The 18,522-nt window shown below is 49.0% G+C and overlaps 1 protein-coding gene across 1 annotated transcript; it reads right to left on the reverse strand.

Moving 5' to 3' along the window:
• Positions 1–239: 239 nt before the first annotated feature.
• LOC143768731 (zonadhesin-like) lies at positions 240–3,700 on the reverse strand. Its single transcript, XM_077257385.1, has 4 exons — positions 3,450–3,700; positions 1,921–1,986; positions 1,756–1,794; positions 240–902 (listed from the first exon to the last, which is right to left on the reverse strand). The coding sequence occupies exons 2-4, from the start codon at positions 1,955–1,957 to the stop codon at positions 529–531; spliced, it is 450 nt and encodes a 149-aa protein (XP_077113500.1). The 5' UTR covers positions 1,958–1,986; positions 3,450–3,700; the 3' UTR covers positions 240–528.
• Between the last annotated feature and the right edge of the window lie 14,822 nt (positions 3,701–18,522).

The following is an 18,522-nucleotide window of genomic DNA, read 5'->3' on the forward strand; positions in this document are numbered from 1 at the left end:
CTTTTCCTTCCATGGCTGATCTCTCTATGGTAGGACTTTCCCATCCCTTATACTGGCTCACAACAATGCATTTTACCTTAAGTCCTGTACCATCAAACGCACAAATGTAATGGGACCAACTGGGACTGGCCTCCCTCTCTCCAATGGCCTTCATAGGGATATCACTATGAGATCTATAACATTGTGTCACACACATTGATTTTCATTACTGAATTCATTAGAAGACTCTTTATATATTTATATAAAGGTTTATTGTTAATTGTCATTTGACCTTTGTAAAACAAATATTACATAAAAAATGATGGATTTTGAAAATATTCTTCACATTGTAGCTTACAAACAGATAAGGAGGTCTCATAAATTAGAAAGAAAGGGTCTACTCCTTTTCGGAAACAGTGCCACTCTTATACAGAGGCTTGGTCTGGTATTGCAATTCCACTTAATAGTCTATAGATGGGATAGCTGTTGTTTCTTAAAATTCTTTTTCTGGCTGATGAGCAAAATAAATCCTTTTATGACCAGGCAGTATCATTGGAAAGTAATCTGGGGGCACTTAGTCTTCTTCACACATCGTGGTTCAATTTCATTTGACAGAACATAGTCTGGGATACATACACATCGCGGCATGCATTTTTCACCCTCCTGATATCTGATTCCCAGGGTTTCGCAGGTTTCCTGGGGAGTCTTGGTACATTCCGCAAAAGTCATGTATGGTGGACAGTTGACCTCACAGGAGGATATAGGGACACAGTTGTCGGAATCTTCAGATTCATAGACATATCCTTCTATACAGTGACACTGAGTGGTGCAGGACTTCTTACAAGATGTAGCATTGAGATTGTCACAAGTATTGTAGCAGAGGGGTTTGCACTCGTAGATGCTGTTTCTTGGGCATCGAATACCTAGGGAGTGATAAACCAATAACTGTTTGCAAAACTAAGCCAATGGCAGTAAAAACTGGAGACAAGTAATTGTGAAGAGTTAAAAACATAGGATGGGTCTTGTGAAGTCAACCAATATTTCATAGATCTTATTAGGGCAAATGTACGTCATAGATTAGATGCCTCAACTGCTATTCACTTATATGAGCTAGAATGGTGAATATAACCAACTTCTACTCTTGAAAACCAAGCCTATCCAACAAATAACCAACATGTAGCACCAAATTTCTCCTATAGCGGATATATATGGCTAAGGGCACCTTCACCCACAAATACCAGTTGGTCGCCCAAAGTTTCTGAAGACAAATACAGGGAGGTCAGCTGATGGTTGAGCTAAGATTAACTAATCAAGAGTTGAGAAACCCTTAGATATTTACAACCAGAAAATCTTTTATTATATCAAGGATTTCTCCCTGGTTTCTAAACTTGTTTTCCAGGACTTTAATGTTGATGACTTTGACCCTTGGATAGGTTGTTGCTATCAGATTAAGTCCTGGTTCAGCTTCGATCAGTGGCCACCACAGACCCTTCGATCAGGAGTTGGACCTCCAATAGTTCTTAGGAAATCCCCCATGAGGGTGTTACGGTATTGTAGAAGAATGATCTGTCCATTATAATGTCAGCATTGCGTAAATGATCCAGTGCAGATACTTGGAGGGACCTCAGCCAAGCTTACCATTTGTCTTATCATTTTCTATAATTTGACAGTTATATGACACTCTCAATACCATGTTTGGCTACAACATTCTGTCCCGGGCACATTCAATCTTAGGCTTCATGAGAAGGTGAGGTGGATTACATAGTGATCACTTACTTGTAGCTGTATTCCGATCAATCAGACACAAAAAACATACTGAAAATAACAAGAAAAATAATATTAATGCGAAACAGTAATTCTGATATATACGAGACACAATGAGGGAAGGCTGGGAGGTCACTTAATAGAAATGGTGTATTATTTGGCCATTTTATGACTCACCTGCCACCATCAGCCCCAGGAGGTTCTGGGAAGCCATGTTTGAATTCTTAAGATTTAGACCTGAAGCTGGAAGCGAAATACAGAATTTGAAGACAAAATTAATAAATAAAAAAGGAGGGGTAATAAAGAAAAGTAAGGGTGGTAGAACAGGAGAGTGGAAAGATAGAAAAAAAGGGAAACAATGAGAAAAAGAAAAAGGAGGAAATGGAGAGTATAATAGAAAGAGATCAAGAGGAGGAGAGAAACATATAGGAATGGAGATGAAGAGGAAGAAGACGAGTAAAAGACAAGAATGAGGAAAAGAAAAGGAAGGAGAGGAGGAGGTAAAAATTAAATAGTAGATAAAGGGTGGAAGAAGAGGGAGAGGAGGGGAATGAAGATGAGGAAAAGGAAACGAAAACTAAAAATGAGGGTGAAAAAGAGTATTAGAAGAGGAAGAAAAAGAGAAGAATGAGAACATTCTATCTCATCCTCCGGTTGAACTTGCTAGACATATGTCTATATGAAAAAAAAAATTAACAATGAAAAGCAATAGGAGAAAAAAGAAGAGGAAAAAGTAAAAATGAGAAAAAGGAAAGAGCAAAAAGGGAAGGGAGAAAAAAGAAGGAGGAGAGGAGAAGGAAATAGGGAATTAATGAAGAGAACAAGAAAGAAAAGTAGTGGGGAGACGAGGAAGAAAAACAGAAAAGAGGAGTAGGAAGTAGGGAAAGTTGAGGAGGAGAAGAAGAGGAAGGAAGAGAAGTGGGTATTAAAGGTTGACAAACAAAGGAAGGAGACGAGGAAGTACAGGGAGAGGAAGGAACAGGAGGAAGAAAGAGAGGAAAGAGAAGAAAGGAAAAGGGGAGCTAAGCATAGGTGAAAGAAAGAGAAGGAAACGAGAAAAGTGAAGGAAAAGGAAGAGGATGAAAAAGAAGAAAGGAAAAAGAAGGATGAAATAAAGAAGGATATAAAGGAAAGGCAGGAGAAAAATAGCAAAAGAGAGAAAACAATGGTAAAGGAAAGGCAGGAGAAAAATAACAAAAGAGAGAAAACAATGGTAAAGGAAAGGCATGAGAAAAATAACAAAAGAGAGAAAACAATAGAAAAGGAAAGGCAGGAGAAAAATAACAAAAGAGAGAAAACAGTTGAAAAGAAAAGGAGAAGAGAAAAATGATGGGAAGCAGATAGGAAAAGAGAAAAGAAAAAAAGAGTTAGGAGGAAAGAAAGAAGAAGAAAGGGGCACAAAAAAACAAAGAGAAGAATAAATGAACAAAATAAAATCGAGAAGACGAGGAAAAGGAAAGAGAAGAAGTGAAGAAGAAGTAGATAATAGATGTTTAAAAATGGAAGAAAACAGTGAAAAAGGAGAAAAGGAGAAGGTAAGAAAAAATAAAGAGAAGGTAGAAAAGCTGAAGCAGAAAGAGAAGAATGAAAAAGGGTGACAGTGAAGGAGCAGAGGTGACATACACTGCCTAAAAGCTGCAGATCTCAGGGAAAGCAGAGGCAAAGCACATGTAAATGAGAAGACAATGTGAGGAGTACAGTCCTACCTGGCAGGAGAAGGCTCGGCCGTGGTGAGGAGCCTCACTGCTGCGTCTTATATAGGAGCCGCTCATAGGGAATGTAGGTCACAGATTGCGATAGAGGAACATTAGGTGAGGACTTGTTGCTTCATCACCTGGGAGATGCGTCATCACAGAGGACAATAATCACACAGTTTACATTGTTTATGTTCTTCTCAATGTTTGCATTAATCCAGAACCTTTCGGAACAGCAGCAATGTCCATGACGAGTTCTTCCTGGCAGCGCTGACGGCCGGATGTTGTAATAGAACTGATAAAAGTCAGCGCATCGTCTGCGATTGGGAAACTTTCTTTACTTTGGATTTTAGAGGATTTTTCCAGGTTATAAAATAAGTGAAACAATTTACCAATATAATTTATGTATCAGTTTATTTGCAGTTTATAAGATCCCTATTTGCTGTCATTAACGCTTTTCATGAACATATTGAGCTACAACTGATCACTTTAGGTCAATTTAGTAAAAAAAATAAAAATTAGAAATATTAGTTCGGGTATGCATTGTCACTGCAAGGTGAAGGCGTAATGGTAAGTAATGGCACCTGGCGCTCAGATGTGGTAGACTTCAGATAGATAGGTTGGCTAATAGCAGTATTTCATGCAGTGTGTGGAATAGAGCTAGAGATGGCAGCATGGCGGCTCAGTGGTTAGCACAGCACTATACATAAGGCAGCTCAGTGGTTAATTCAGTAATATACATAAAGCAGCAATGTGGCTCATTGGTAGTGTTGAGCATTCCGATACCGCAAGTATCGGGTATCGGCCGATACTTGCGGTATCGGAATTCCGATACCGGGATTCCGATACTTGCCGCGTATCGGATACCGGAATCGGAAGTTCCAAGATTCAAAATGCAGAAATTCAGCCAATGAGAATGATTCCAAGTGTGGGCACATCCTGTTTAGCATGGAGGGCATGAAACTACTGGCAAGGCTGTGATTGGCTGCTGAAATGATGTCATGCTGCAGTTTAAAAGTCGCTGGCGCCATTTTGCGATCACTCTGCTGTGAATTCAGTTAGTGACAGGACGCTGTTTGCTGACTGAGGGACAGTTTAGAGATAGCGATTTGCTTCTTTGTGCTTTCCAAAGGCTAATTTAGCAACCGCTGTGTTCACCTACTATTCACCTTGCTTTTGCCTTGTAGCGCTGTTTTCACAGCGATCTGCAAGGTCTGTGTGTGTGTGTGTGTGTGTGTGAGTGCAGCCCACTCTCTAGTCTGAGTGCAGCCACATAGGCCATCCATAGCTGGTTGTATTCAGTTCAGGGAGGGTGGTTCATTGCCTCATACTGTTCTTTTTTTTTTTTTTTTTTTTCAAGTAGTGTAGTCTGCTGCTAATTTATTCAAAAAAATCCTATTAGTGTCTTTCCACCCGTCTCCAGCTAATTTGTGGAAAAACACTACATAGGATAAAGTAGAGGAGGGTTTTTGGGCCTTGCAGCGCCGTTTACGTCTGTCTGCACGGTCTCCGTGTGATTGCAGCTCGCCCTGTAGTCTGTGAGCAGCCATAGCCTGGTTGTCTCCAGCTCAGGGTTGTTCACTGCGTCATACCGCCAAATCAATTTTAATTTTTTTTCAAGTAGTGTAGTCTGCTGCTAATTTATTTAAAAAAATCCTATTAGTGTCTTTCCACCCGTCTCCAGCTAATTTGTGGAAAAACACTACATAGGATAAAGTAGAGGAGGGTTTTTGGGCCTTGCAGCGCCGTTTACGGCTGTCTGCACGGTCTCCGTGTGATTGCAGCTCGCCCTGTAGTCTGTGAGCAGCCATAGCCTGGTTGTCTCCAGCTCAGGGTTGTTCACTGCGTCATACCGCCAAATCAATTTTCTTTTTTTTTCAAGTAGTGTAGGTTGCTGCTAATTTATTTAAAAAAATCCTATTAGTGTCTTTCCACCCGTCTCCAGCTAATTTGTGGAAAAACACTACATAGGATAAAGTAGAGGAGGGTTTTTGGGCCTTGCAGCGCCGTTTACGGCTGTCTGCACGGTCTCCGTGTGATTGCAGCTCGCCCTGTAGTCTGTGAGCAGCCATAGCCTGGTTGTCTCCAGCTCAGGGTTGTTCACTGCGTCATACCGCCAAATCAATTTTCTTTTTTTTTCAAGTAGTGTAGGTTGCTGCTAATTTATTTAAAAAAATCCTATTAGTGTCTTTCCACCCGTCTCCAGCTAACTTGTGGAAAAACACTACATAGGATAACGTAGAGGAGGGTTTTTGGGCCTTGCAGCGCCGTTTACGTCTGTCTGCACGGTCTCCGTGTGACTGCAGCTCTATCTGTTGTCAGTTCAGCCCCCAAAAAAGAAATAAATAATAAAGTTCACCAAACACACCAGTTACACCACTTTACATTTGTGTAGGCCACATTAGCTCATATTAAAGTCTAGTCCACACTTTAGAAAATTAGTGTTTCTTATACCTGTTAGGAGGAGTTGCTCAGGAATAAGCACACAAATCCGTTAGTACTTTTCTGCTTATCTTTATCAGTCAACCAAGATGAAGAAGGCAGTGAGTAAGGCACGTGGGCGTGGGCGTGGGCGCGGAGCAGGGAGGGGACGTGGGGATTCCATGCCTGCTGCGGGCACCGGTGACTCATCAGCACCCACTTTCACCAGGCAACAGTCGTTCATGCGCAGCTTTGTGTCAGAGCGCCGTACACCGCTGCTGCGTCAAGAACAAATTGAAGCTGTTGTCGGATGGATGGCAGCTAATGCATCAACTTCCATTAGTGCCACATCCTCTCAGACACAGAGCACTGGAGAGCAGCCATCTGTCTCTTCACCACCTGCCAAATTGCCCAGGCAGACAGAGAGCCCAGGACAGGAGCCGTCTCTACTTCTGTTCTCTGAATCTCTTGGCTTGGAAACAGGGGGCCAGCCAAGCAGCATTGGAGAAATGGAAGAAGAGGCAGGGTGCAGTGATGCCCAACAGCTTTTTCTGTCTTCCTCTGAAGAGGCGGGTGGGCCAGTGGCTCCGGTCACCACATCGCAGGCCGCATCAGCTGATGATGACACTCAGGTGCCACTTACTGGTGCGTGCTCTGCTGCTGAGACTACCCAGGAGGAGCAGTTGGGGGCAGAGGGTAGTGTAGATGATGAGGTCCTCGACCCATCTTGGCGTGAGGGACAGGAAGGTGGTGGGAGCAGCTCTGAGGAAGAGATTCCCCGTACGGCCCAAAGAGGGAGAGGGAGGGGGAAGACTGCGGATCCTGCAGCCTCCGCTTTGGCACCCGTTAGGAGCATGTCTCTTCCAAAAGCCAAAAAGGGCGCTCCCAAGACTTGCAGTGCCTGGTCCTTTTTTTGACACAGTTGCAGATGACATTTGCTATGTCAGATGCAAGGTGTGTCATCAAAAAGTCAAAAGAGGGAAAAATGTCAGCAACCTCAATACCTCCAACATGTGGAAACATGTGCGCAACAGGCACCCGGCAGAGTTAGAAAAACACACTGAAGAGGTAGGCCAACCAACAGCGGCAGCTACCACCTCTTCAGCTCGTGTTGCCTCTTCCTCTAGCTCACACGCAGCTGGTTCGGCTTCCTCCCAGGATCGCCGTGGAAGAACCTCTGGCCCTGTTGTCCAGAGACCCGCTGTAATTCCACCCGCAGCACCACTTTCCCAGTCATCCACACACTCCCAGCCCAGTCTACAGCCATCGGTAGTACAGGCATGGGAGAAAAGGCGGCCTTTCTCGTCAAACCACCCACGAGCACAGGCTCTGACTGCAGGCATTGCCAAACTTCTGTCACTGGAAATGCTGTCATTCAGGCTGGTGGAGACTGACAGCTTCCGTGACTTGATGTCATTGGCAGTCCCACAGTACAATGTGCCCAGCCGCTTTTACTTCAGCAGGCAAGCCGTCCCTGCCCTGCACAAGCATGTGGAGGGACACATAAAACACGCGCTACTGAACGCCGTCAGTAGCAAGGTCCACCTCACCACCGATGCGTGGACCAGTCAACATGGACAGGGGCGATACCTTTCCCTCACTGCCCATTGGGTTAATGTCGTTGAGCCGGGTACAGACCGTGCGAGTGGCGCAGGACGTGTCCTGCCCACTCCAAGGATTGCAGGAATCCATTCTGTACGCATTGACTCCTCCTCTTACACCAGTTCCTCAGAATCATCGCTGCAGGAGCCGTCACAGTCCACCTCCACATGGACCCGTGATGAACGTGTACCTGTTACGACTGACATGAGCACAGCCGTGGCCAAACGTCAACAGGCCGTGTTGAAATTAATTTTTTTGGGGAATCGTAGCCACACAGCGCAGGAGCTCTGGAATGCCATCAAGCAGGAGAGCGATGTGTGGTTTGTGCCAGCTAATCTCCAGCCAGGCATGGTAGTGTGTGATAATGGCCGAAATCTGGTGGCAGCTCTGGGCCTCGGCCACCTCACTCACATCCCATGTCTGGCACATGTGCTCAATTTGGTCGTGCAGAGCTTTTTGAGGGACTATCCGGATCTTGATGCACTGCTGCACAAGGTCCGCCTAGAGTGTGCTCACTTGCGGCGTTCCAGCACGGCAAAAGCGCGCATTGCGGCTCTGCAGCGCCGACACCGCCTGCCGGAACATCGCATCATATGTGACCTACCTACCAGGTGGAATTCCACGTTACATATGTTGGAGCGGTTGTGTGAGCAGCAGCAAGCTGTAATGGAGTACCAGCTGCTTCAGGCGCAAAAAAGTCGCAGTCAGCGCCGTACAGACTTCACAACCACAGAGTGGGCCACTATGAATGACGTCTGCCAGGTTTTGCGTCCCTTTGATTATTCCACGCGGATGGCGAGTGCAGATGATGCACTAGTCAGCATGACTGTCCCCCTTATCTGCCTGCTTGAAAAATCACTGCAAGCGCTAAGGGATGATGTTGTGGAAGAGGTGGAGGATGAGGATTCACCATTTCCATCATCTTCTGGACAGTCAGCGCCACGTGGTTCCTCACAAACGCGTAGGCAGGGGACAGTTTGTGAGGAGGATGAGGAGGAGTCAATGGAGGAGGAAGACGTCCGTCCAGAGGAGGGAGTTACCGAATTGTCCAGTACTCAGTGTGTACAGCGAGGGTGGGGTGATGACGAGCAGGCAGAGATCACGCCTCCAGCAGGGGACAGCGTTTCTTGGGCAGTTGGCAGTCTGCAGCACATGGTGGATTACATGCTGCAGTGCCTGAGAAACGACCGCCGCATCGCCCACATTCTCAACATGTCTGATTATTGGGTGTTCACCCTCCTCGATCCTCGCTACCGGGACAACGTAGAAAGCCTCATCACACCGTTGAACCGGGAGCGAAAAATGCGGGAGTACCAAGACACACTGGTCAATTCCATCATCTTCTCCATTCCAACTGAGAGAAGTTCTGCTAGTGCATTCCAAAGCAGCTCAGTGCGTCCAGGCAGTGGTGGAGGCTCTGCACAAAGAGGGAGCAGAAGCAGTGCCTCTGCCCAAGGCAAGACCAGTATGGCCCAACTGTGGCACAGTTTTCTGTGCCCCCCACAAAAGTCTACACCATCACAGACGGCTCCAGTCAGCAGGAGGCAACGGTTCCGTCAGATGGTGACAGACTACATGTCTTGCCCTCTTGCTGTACTCCCAGACGGCTCTTCCCCTTTCAAGTTTTGGGTCTCAAAGCTGGATACATGGCCAGAGCTAAGCCAGTATGCATTGGAGGTGCTGTCTTGCCCTGCGGCCAGTGTATTATCGGAACGTGTCTTTAGTGCTGCAGGTGGTGTACTAACTGACCGTCGCATGCGACTATCCTCCGATAACGTTGACCGGCTTACTTTCCTGAAAATGAACAAGGCCTGGATCTCGCAGGAATTTGCCACTCCTCCTCCTGATTAAATAATTAGGTCACTGTATACGTTATCCAGGTCTCCTGTTGTGTTCATCTTTCTACCACCTGAACTTAAATTCCTGGGCTCCAACACCGCCAGTTGAGGCTCAGAAGTGCCGTCTGCACAGTCAAAACATACGACCCAGTGTTATTGGGTTTCAGTAACGTCAGCTGATCCCCAGCTGTGTAGCCGGCAATGTGTCATGCGACCGCCACACTGACACAACAACTGAAATGTAAGGGAATCTGTCCCCCCCCCCCCAAGGCGTTTGTTACTGAAAGAGCCACCTTGTGCAGCAGTAATGCTGCACAAGGAAAAGGTAGCTATTTTTGTTTAGCACCTTGCACAAGCAGAACTTATCACTTATAAAATGTGTCCACTGATACCGTAACACCGTCCCGGAGGTGGGACTTTCCTTCGTAATGTGACGCAGCACAGCCGTCATTCCTACCCCCCCGGCGCCGCGCACCCGCTCCTCAGCGTTGTTTGATTCCGTCCCGGAGCCTGCGCTGTTATGTTATCCCGTGGCCAGGCACACTTAGCGCTGCCCGTCTTCTGGCATCATTTGGTGTCAGGATGGCTGCGCCTGTGCGGCCGCGCTGGCAGAGAGCCCGCCTCGCAGTGTCTTCTGATTTAATCCCACTGGGGGCCTGGGATCCATGGACATGCGCAGTGCATATCTGAACCTCCACCTCTCACTCATCTCCCTATGGCTTCTTCAGACTGTTCGGTGTCAGCTGGTCCCTAATAGCATGCCACGGCCGTGACACCGCACAGTCTTAAGAAGCCGTAGGGAGGGGAGTGAGAGGCGAGGATATGCACTGCGCATGTCCATGGATCCCAGGCCCCCAGTGGGATTAAATCAGAAGACACTGCGAGGCGGGCTCTCGGCCAGCGCGGCCGCACAGGCGCAGCCATCCTGACACCAAATGATGCCAGAAGACGGGCAGCGCTAAGTGTGCCTGGCCACGGGATAACATAACAGCGCAGGCTCCGGGACGGAATCAAACAACGCTGAGGAGCCGGTGCGCGTCGCCGGGGGGGTAGGAATGACGGCTGTGCTGCGTCACATTACGAAGGAAAGTCCCACCTCCAGGACGGTTTTACGGTTGCAGGGGACACATTTTATAAGTGTTTAGTTCTGTGTTTGCAAGGAGCATGATGAAAAGAGCCACCTTTTCCTTTTGCATCTTTTGTGCTGCACAAGCTGGCTCTTTCAGCTACAAACGCCTTGGGGGGGGGTTAAAGGTTCCCTTTCGACTTTCTCAGGCTTCGGCCTACATTGTGTTCCTCTGCTTTTCCACCTGTCCCTGGGCTCCAACACCGCCAGTTGCCGTCCAGAAGTGCTGTACGCACAGTCAACAGTCGCTCCTCTGTTATTGGGGTTCAGTAACGTCAGCTGTTCCCCTGCTGTGTGTGTGGCAATCCCTCCTACCTCCTCCAACCTCCTCCTCCTCCACCTGTCCCTGGGCTCCAACACCACCAGTTGCCGTCCAGAAGTGCTGTACGCACAGTCAACAGTCCCTCCTCTGTTATTGGGGTTCAGTAACGTCAGCTGTTCCCCTGCTGTGTGTGTGGCAATCCCTCCTACCTCCTCCAACCTCCTCCAACCTCCTCCTGTCCCTGGGCTCCAACACCGCCAGTTGCCGTCCAGAAGTGCTGTACGCACAGTCAACAGTCCCTCCTCTGTTATTGGGGTTCAGTAACGTCAGCTGTTCCCCTGCTGTGTGTGTGGCAATCCCTCCTACCTCCTCCAACCTCCTCCTCCTCCACCTGTCCATGGGCTCCAACACCGCCAGTTGCCGTCCAGAAGTGCTGTACGCACAGTCAACAGTCCCTCCTCTGTTATTGGGGTTCAGTAACGTCAGCTGTTCCCCTGCTGTGTGTGTGGCAATCCCTCCTACCTCCTCCAACCTCCTCCTCCTCCACCTGTCCCTGGGCTCCAACACCGCCAGTTGCCGTCCAGAAGTGCTGTACGCACAGTCAACAGTCCCTCCTCTGTTATTGGGGTTCAGTAACGTCAGCTGTTCCCCTGCTGTGTGTGTGGCAATCCCTCCTACCTCCTCCAACCTCCTCCTCCTCCACCTGTCCCTGGGCTCCAACACCGCCAGTTGCCGTCCAGAAGTGCTGTACGCACAGTCAACAGTCCCTCCTCTGTTATTGGGGTTCAGTAACGTCAGCTGTTCCCCTGCTGTGTGTGTGGCAATCCCTCCTACCTCCTCCAACCTCCTCCTCCTCCACCTGTCCCTGGGCTCCAACACCGCCAGTTGCCGTCCAGAAGTGCTGTACGCACAGTCAACAGTCCCTCCTCTGTTATTGGGGTTCAGTAACGTCAGCTGTTCCCCTGCTGTGTGTGTGGCAATCCCTCCTACCTCCTCCAACCTCCTCCTCCTCCACCTGTCCCTGGGCTCCAACACCGCCAGTTGCCGTCCAGAAGTGCTGTACGCACAGTCAACAGTCCCTCCTCTGTTATTGGGGTTCAGTAACGTCAGCTGTTCCCCTGCTGTGTGTGTGGCAATCCCTCCTACCTCCTCCAACCTCCTCCTCCTCCACCTGTCCCTGGGCTCCAACACCGCCAGTTGCCGTCCAGAAGTGCTGTACGCACAGAGCCAAACACCTCGCAAATGTGTTAGTGGGGTTCAGCACCGCCAGCTGTTCCCCTGCTGTGTATACGGCAACGTGTACTGCGACCGCCACGCAGGCACAACAAGTTAAATTTAAGGGAACCTGTCCCCCCCCCCCCCAGGCGTTTGTTACTGAAGGAGCCACCTTGTGCAGCAGTAATGATGCAAAGGGAAAAAGTGCCTCTTTTCGTGGTGCTCCTTGCAGATGCTGAACCTAACACTTATGAAATGTGTCCCCTCACAGCGTTCAACCGTCCGGTAGGTGGAACTTTCCTTTGTCATGTGACGCAGCACAGCCGTCATTTTTACCCCCTTGGCACCGTGCGCCGCCTCCTCAGCGTTGTTTGAATCTGTCCCGGAGCCTGCGCTGTTAGGTTACCCCTTGGCCATGCACACATTTCGCGCTGCCTGTCTTCTGACATCATTTGCTGTCAGGCTGGCTGCGCCTGTGTGTGTGCGCTGTCCGAGATTCAGCCTCGCAGTGTCGTGTAATGTAATCCCACCGCGGGCCTGGGATCCGTGGCCATGCGCAGTGCATATCCTCGCCTCTCACTCCCCTCCCTACGGCTTCTAAAGACTGTTCGGTGTCAGCTGATCCCTAATAGCATGCCATGGCCGTGACACCGCACAGTCTGAAGAAGCCATAGGGAGGGGAGTGAGAGGTGAGGATATGCACTGCGCATGGCCACGGATCCCAGGCCCGCGGTGGGATTACATTAGACGACACCGCGAGGCTGAATCTCGGACAGCGCACCCACACAGGCGCAGCCAGCCTGACAGCAAATGATGTCAGAAGACGGGCAGCGCAAAATGTGTGCATGGCCAAGGGGTAACCTAACAGCGCAGGCTCCGGGACAGATTCAAACAACGCTGAGGAGGCGGCGCACGGCGCCAAGGGGGTAAAATTGACGGCTGTGCTGCGTCACATGACAAAGGAAAGTTCCACCTACCGGACGGTTGAACGCTGTGAGGGGACACATTTCATAAGTGTTAGGTTCAGCATCTGCAAGGACCATAATTAAAAGAGCTAAGTTTACCTTTTCCAGCATTAGTGGTGTACACGATGGCTCTTCCAGCTACAAACGCCTGGGGGGGGGGTTAAAGGTTTCCTTTCAACTTGCTCCAGTGCAGGCTTCGGCCTACACTCCGCTCCCCCTGCTCCTCCTGCTGACCCTGGGCTCTAACACCGCCAGTTGGGGCCCAGATGTGCTAGCTGCACAGAGAAAAACACCAGCCAATGTGTCAGTGGGGTTCAGCACCGCCAGCTGTTCCCCTGCTGTGCAGCCGGCAACGTGTCCTGCAACTGCCACGCAGGCACAACAGACCCAAAAGCTGCCGCCAGTGCAGGCTTCGGCCTACACTCTGCTCCATCTCCTCCTCCTGCTGACCCCGGGCTCCAACACCGCCAGTTGGGGCCCGGTACTGCTAGCTGCACAGAGAAAAACACCAGCCAATGTGTCAGTGGGGTTCAGCACCGCCAGCTGTTCCCCTGCTGTGCAGCCGGCATCGTGTCCTGCAAAAGCCACGCAGACACAAGAACTGAAATTGAAGGGAACCTGTCCCCCCTCCCCCAGGCGTTTGTACGTTTTAAAGGCCACCTTGTACAGCGGTAATGCTGCATGTGTGCAAGGTGGCTCATAAACGTATTCTCCTCGCACATGTGGAACTGAAAACACGTCTAAAATGTGTCCTCTGTGTGACCATTTAACCGTCCCGGTGGTGTGACTTTCCTTTGTAATGACACGCTGCAACCCCCTTGGTAGCGCTGCCCGTCTTCTGGCATCATTGTTTGGCTGCCTGCGCCTCTGCGGCCGCCCTGACCCACACAACGCCCCTCGTTGTCTTATTTATTGGGACTGCGAGGGTGTGATTGACGGGCATGATCAGTGCATCAGTTCGCCTGTTCCTCATCTCCTTCCGCCTTCTGCGGACTGTGCGGCTTCATGGCCGTGGCATGCGATAAGGGATCAGATGACGCCGCACAGTCTGAAGCGGGTGTAAGGACCCGAGTGTGAGAGGCGAACATATGTGCTGCGCCAGGCCCTGAATCCCAGCCCCGCAGTGTTTTAACAATGTTAAGACACTGCGGGGCTGGGATTCATGGTCATCGCGAACCGCACCGGCCGACATTAAATGATGCCAGAACATGGGCAGCGCTAACAGCGCTAGGCCAGGGGATCACACGACAGCGCAGACTCCTGTACAGCAAATAACAACGCTCAGGAGGCTGCACCCAGCACCAAGGTGGGATTCTTGACATCTGTGCTGCGTCTCATTACAAAGGGAACTCGCGCCTCCAACACAGTTTGACTGTTTAAAGGGCTAAATGTTATACGTGTTTCATTCAGCGTGTGCAAGGAGCGAAATTAAAAGAGCAACCTTTGACTTGTGCAGCACTACTGCTGCATAAGCTGTGGCTCTTCTACTTTGTAACCCCTGAGGGGGGGTTAAAGGTTACCTTTGAAATTGGTTCAATTAGGCTTCGGCCTACACTCTGCTCCCCCTGCAGAGCCCTGGGCTCCAACACCGCCAGTTGGGGCCCGGTACTGCTAGCTGCACAGAGAAAAACACCAGCCAATGTGTCAGTGGGGTTCAGCACCGCCAGCTGTTCCCCTGCTGTGCAGCTGGCAACGTGTCCTGCAACTGCCACGCAGGCACAACAGACCCAAAAGCTGCCGCCAGTGCAGGCTTCGGCCTACACTCTGCTCCATCTCCTCCTCCTGCTGACCCCGGGCTCCAACACCGCCAGTTGGGGCCCGGTACTGCTAGCTGCACAGAGAAAAACACCAGCCAATGTGTCAGTGGGGTTCAGCACCGCCAGCTGTTCCCCTGCTGTGCAGCCGGCATCGTGTCCTGCAAAAGCCACGCAGACACTTGCTCTTGTACCTTCTGCTCCCCATCCTGGTTCCAGTACCGTCAGCTGGTTCCGGGCAGAGCCTTTGGCTTAGGTGCCTCCCTCTGGGTATCCGAGTTCCACCAACGTCAGGTGGTCCTTGGTAGTGCTTTCAGGCACGGGTACCTCCTGCTTAGTAACCGGGTTCCAGTAACGTCAGCTGGTCCTCGGTAGTTCCATTGGCTCTTGGACCTTCGGCTACCCATCCGGGTTCCAGCACCGTCAGCTGGTTCTCGGCAGTGTCTTTTGCTCTTGTACCTTCTGCTCCCCATCCTGGTTCCAGTACCGTCAGCTGGTTCCGGGCAGAGCCTTTGGCTTAGGTGCCTCCCTCTGGGTATCCGAGTTCCACCAACGTCAGGTGGTCCTTGGTAGTGCTTTCAGGCACGGGTACCTCCTGCTTAGTAACCGGGTTCCAGTAACGTCAGCTGGTCCTCGGTAGTTCCATTGGCTCTTGGACCTTCGGGTAGCCATCCGAGTTCCAGTTCCATCAGCTGGTTCTCGGCATTTTCTCAGCCTTCTTGTACCTTCTGCTACATTTCCAAGTTCAAGAGACTAAACACGATGACCCGGAAGACCACCCCTAAGATGACGACGACACCAGAGACGACAACCACCATGATGACGACGACCCTGGAGACGATGACCCCGAAGACCACCCCGATGACGACGACCCCGGAGACGACGACCCTGAAGACCACCCCGATGACGACGACCCCGGAAACGACGACCCTGGAGACGACGACGACCTGGAAGACCGAGAAGCAGAAGAACAAGAGGCTGCAGAACAAAGAGCAGAAGAACATTAAGCATAACACTAAATATCAGAGCAAAAAATATTATCTAAATTATAAGCAGAAGAAGACTAAGCAGTGTATGGGGGTGAGTCCGTTCCTCCTCGTGGTGCCCCTGGATAAAGCCTGATGCTGCAGGCCAAACTGAACGCGGACAAATGTAACTGTTTTGTGACAGGCAGAACGGAAGGTGTAATCTTCAAACTTTTATAGATAACAACTACGGGAATGCCTGTCACAAATAAGAATATGATGAAGAAGTAGAATATGATGAAGATAATAGTAAAATAAAAAGAATATGAACAATGTAACCAAAAAAATAATAGGTAGAAGATGAAGAAGAAGATGAATAAGGTGAAGAAGTTGATGTCAAAGAAGCTGATGATGAGGATAATGAAGAAGAAAGTGTGGGAGAAGTAAAAAAGAAGGTGAAGGGCGTGGAAGTAGTGAAACATCAATATCTGACAAAAAAAAAAAAAAATTAACATAGTCAAAATCTTTCTACCGCCGAACGTCATAAAAAAAACCCAAAATCCTGCTATTCTATTACATTGGGCTAAACCTCTGTGCCTTTAATGTCTCCGCCACGTCCCCCAATACATCCTACATTATTCTTAGTTGTTTTCCTTCATGTAGAATGAACCTACAAGTTTATAAAGGGTTTATTTTAATTCCGATATTTTCGTCCCATTGACTTGCATTGGGATCGGGTATCGGTATCGGATTGGATCCGATATTTTGACGGTATCGGCCGATACTTTCCGATACCGATACTTTCCGATATCGGAAAGTATCGCTCAACACTACTCATTGGTTAACACAGCACTGTACATAAGGCCGCTCAGTGGTTAGCACAGTAATATACATAAAGCAGTAATGTGGCTCAGTGGTTAGCACAGTACTATACATAATGCAGCAAAGTGACTCAGTGGTTAACACAGTGTTAGGTTCCCAGCTTTCTCCTTCTGTTCGGGGTAGATCAAAAGCCTTATCTGCCTCTGCGGTCTCCCATTCAGGTTCGGCTGCTCAGCATGGATGTTGGTCCTAGTGTCTTGCTCAGATTCCTTGTATGTGCTTGGTTACTGCTGGTTCTCCAGCCAAACCTATAGTAACCAGTGTTGCGCAGGTGCAGTCTTGTGCTCTGGAGCCTAAGTCCAGAAATCACCATACTGAGCATGTCCGTGAGTTGGCATCCTCTCATTGGTGGTTGGATGTCAGCTGCCCTGGTGGTGTGGCAGTGCCGGATTGGTCCACGGACAAGGTCCTGTCTGTCTGGACTTGAGTCTAGTGTATAAAAGGCTCTCAGAAGCACACACTGGTGTGCTAGTGTCATTTATGTGTAATTGTTGCCAGTGAATACTCTACCACTCTGCATGTGTTGTGTGTCTGTCTAATGTTGGGACTGTACACGTAGGCAGGAAGCTAGCGTCAGTGGGGGCAATTAGCCAGTGGCTTAGCATCTGGTTCATACATGTGTGTGTTTAGCACAGTAGAATTCCAGAGCAAACACAACCCTAGTCGTGGTATTATGCTCAGCATCTGTTCTATTTCTGGGTGCGAGTGACACAGCTCAGTTGCAGAGCATCTCCTTTGTTTCTGTGCGTGAGTGAGACAGCTCAGTTGCAGAGCATCTCCTTTGTTTCTGTGTGCGAGTGATACAGCTCAGTTGCAGAGCATCGCCTTTGTTTCTGTGTGCGAGTGACACAGCTCAGTTGCAGAGTATCTGTTTCATTTCTGTGTGTGAGTGACACAGCTCAGTTGCAGAGCATCTCTTTTGATTCCGTATGCAAGTTCAGTTCATGTGCTGTTCACACTGAGAGGCGGTCAACTCAGTGTGTATGGGTAATCGCTCGCAGTGTGTTCCGCAATGGTTTACTAGCAGCAGTTTTTTTTAATCTCTGCACAGTTTATTATTTATTTTATTTAGCACAATCCGCCAACCCTAACACACAGTACTATACAGGTCCTTCTCAAAAAATTAGCATATAGTGTTAAATTTCATTATTTACCATAATGTAATGATTACAATTAAACTTTCATATATTATAGATTCATTATCCACCAACTGAAATTTGTCAGGTCTTTTATTGTTTTAATACTGATGATTTTGGCCTACAACTCCTGATAACCCAAAAAACCTGTCTCAATAAATTAGCATATTTCAACCGTCCAATCAAATAAAAATGTTTTTTAATAACAAACAAAAAAACCATCAAATAATAATGTTCAGTTATTCACTCAATACTTGGTCGGGAATCCTTTGGCAGAAATGACTGCTTCAATGCGGCGTGGCATGGAGGCAATCAGCCTGTGACACTGCTGAGATGTTATGGAGGCCCAGGATGCTTCAATAGCGGCCTTAAGCTCATCCAGAGTGTTGGGTCTTGCGTCTCTCAACTTTCTCTTCACAATATCCCACAGATTCTCTATGGGGTTCAGGTCAGGAGAGTTGGCAGGCCAATTGAGCACAGTAATACCATGGTCAGTAAACCATTTACCAGTGGTTTTGGCACTGTGAGCAGGTGCCAGGAAGCATGAAGTGCTCCAAAATCTCCTGATAGCTAGCTGCATTGACCCTGCCCTTGATGAAACACAGTGGACCAACACCAGCAGCTGACATGGCACCCCACACCATCACTGACTGGGTACTTGACACTGGACTTCAGGCATTTTGGCATTTCCTTCTCCCCAGTCTTCCTCCAGACTCTGGCACCTTGATTTCCGAATGACATGCAAAATTTGCTTTCATCAGAAAAAAGTACTTGGGACCACTTAGCAACAGTCCAGTGCTGCTTCTCTGTAGCCCAGGTCAGGCGCTTCTGCCGCTGTTTCTGGTTCAAAAGTGGCTTTACCTGGGGAATGCGGCACCTGTAGCCCATTTCCTGCACACGCCTGTGCACGGTGGCTCTG

The sequence above is a fragment of the Ranitomeya variabilis genome, chromosome 4 (assembly GCF_051348905.1).
Source record: "Ranitomeya variabilis isolate aRanVar5 chromosome 4, aRanVar5.hap1, whole genome shotgun sequence".
Taxonomy (NCBI): domain Eukaryota; kingdom Metazoa; phylum Chordata; class Amphibia; order Anura; family Dendrobatidae; genus Ranitomeya; species Ranitomeya variabilis.

Bases quoted from the DNA above. Each gene is read 5' to 3' on its own strand.
- LOC143768731 (XM_077257385.1), bottom strand. From the start codon at position 1,957: ATGGCTTCCCAGAACCTCCTGGGGCTGATGGTGGCAG. The intron at 1,795-1,920 runs GTGAGTCATAAA...TGTTATTTTCAG, and splicing joins CCTGGGGCTGATGGTGGCAG to TATGTTTTTTGTGTCTGATT. The intron at 903-1,755 runs GTAAGTGATCAC...ATCACTCCCTAG, and splicing joins TGATCGGAATACAGCTACAA to GTATTCGATGCCCAAGAAAC.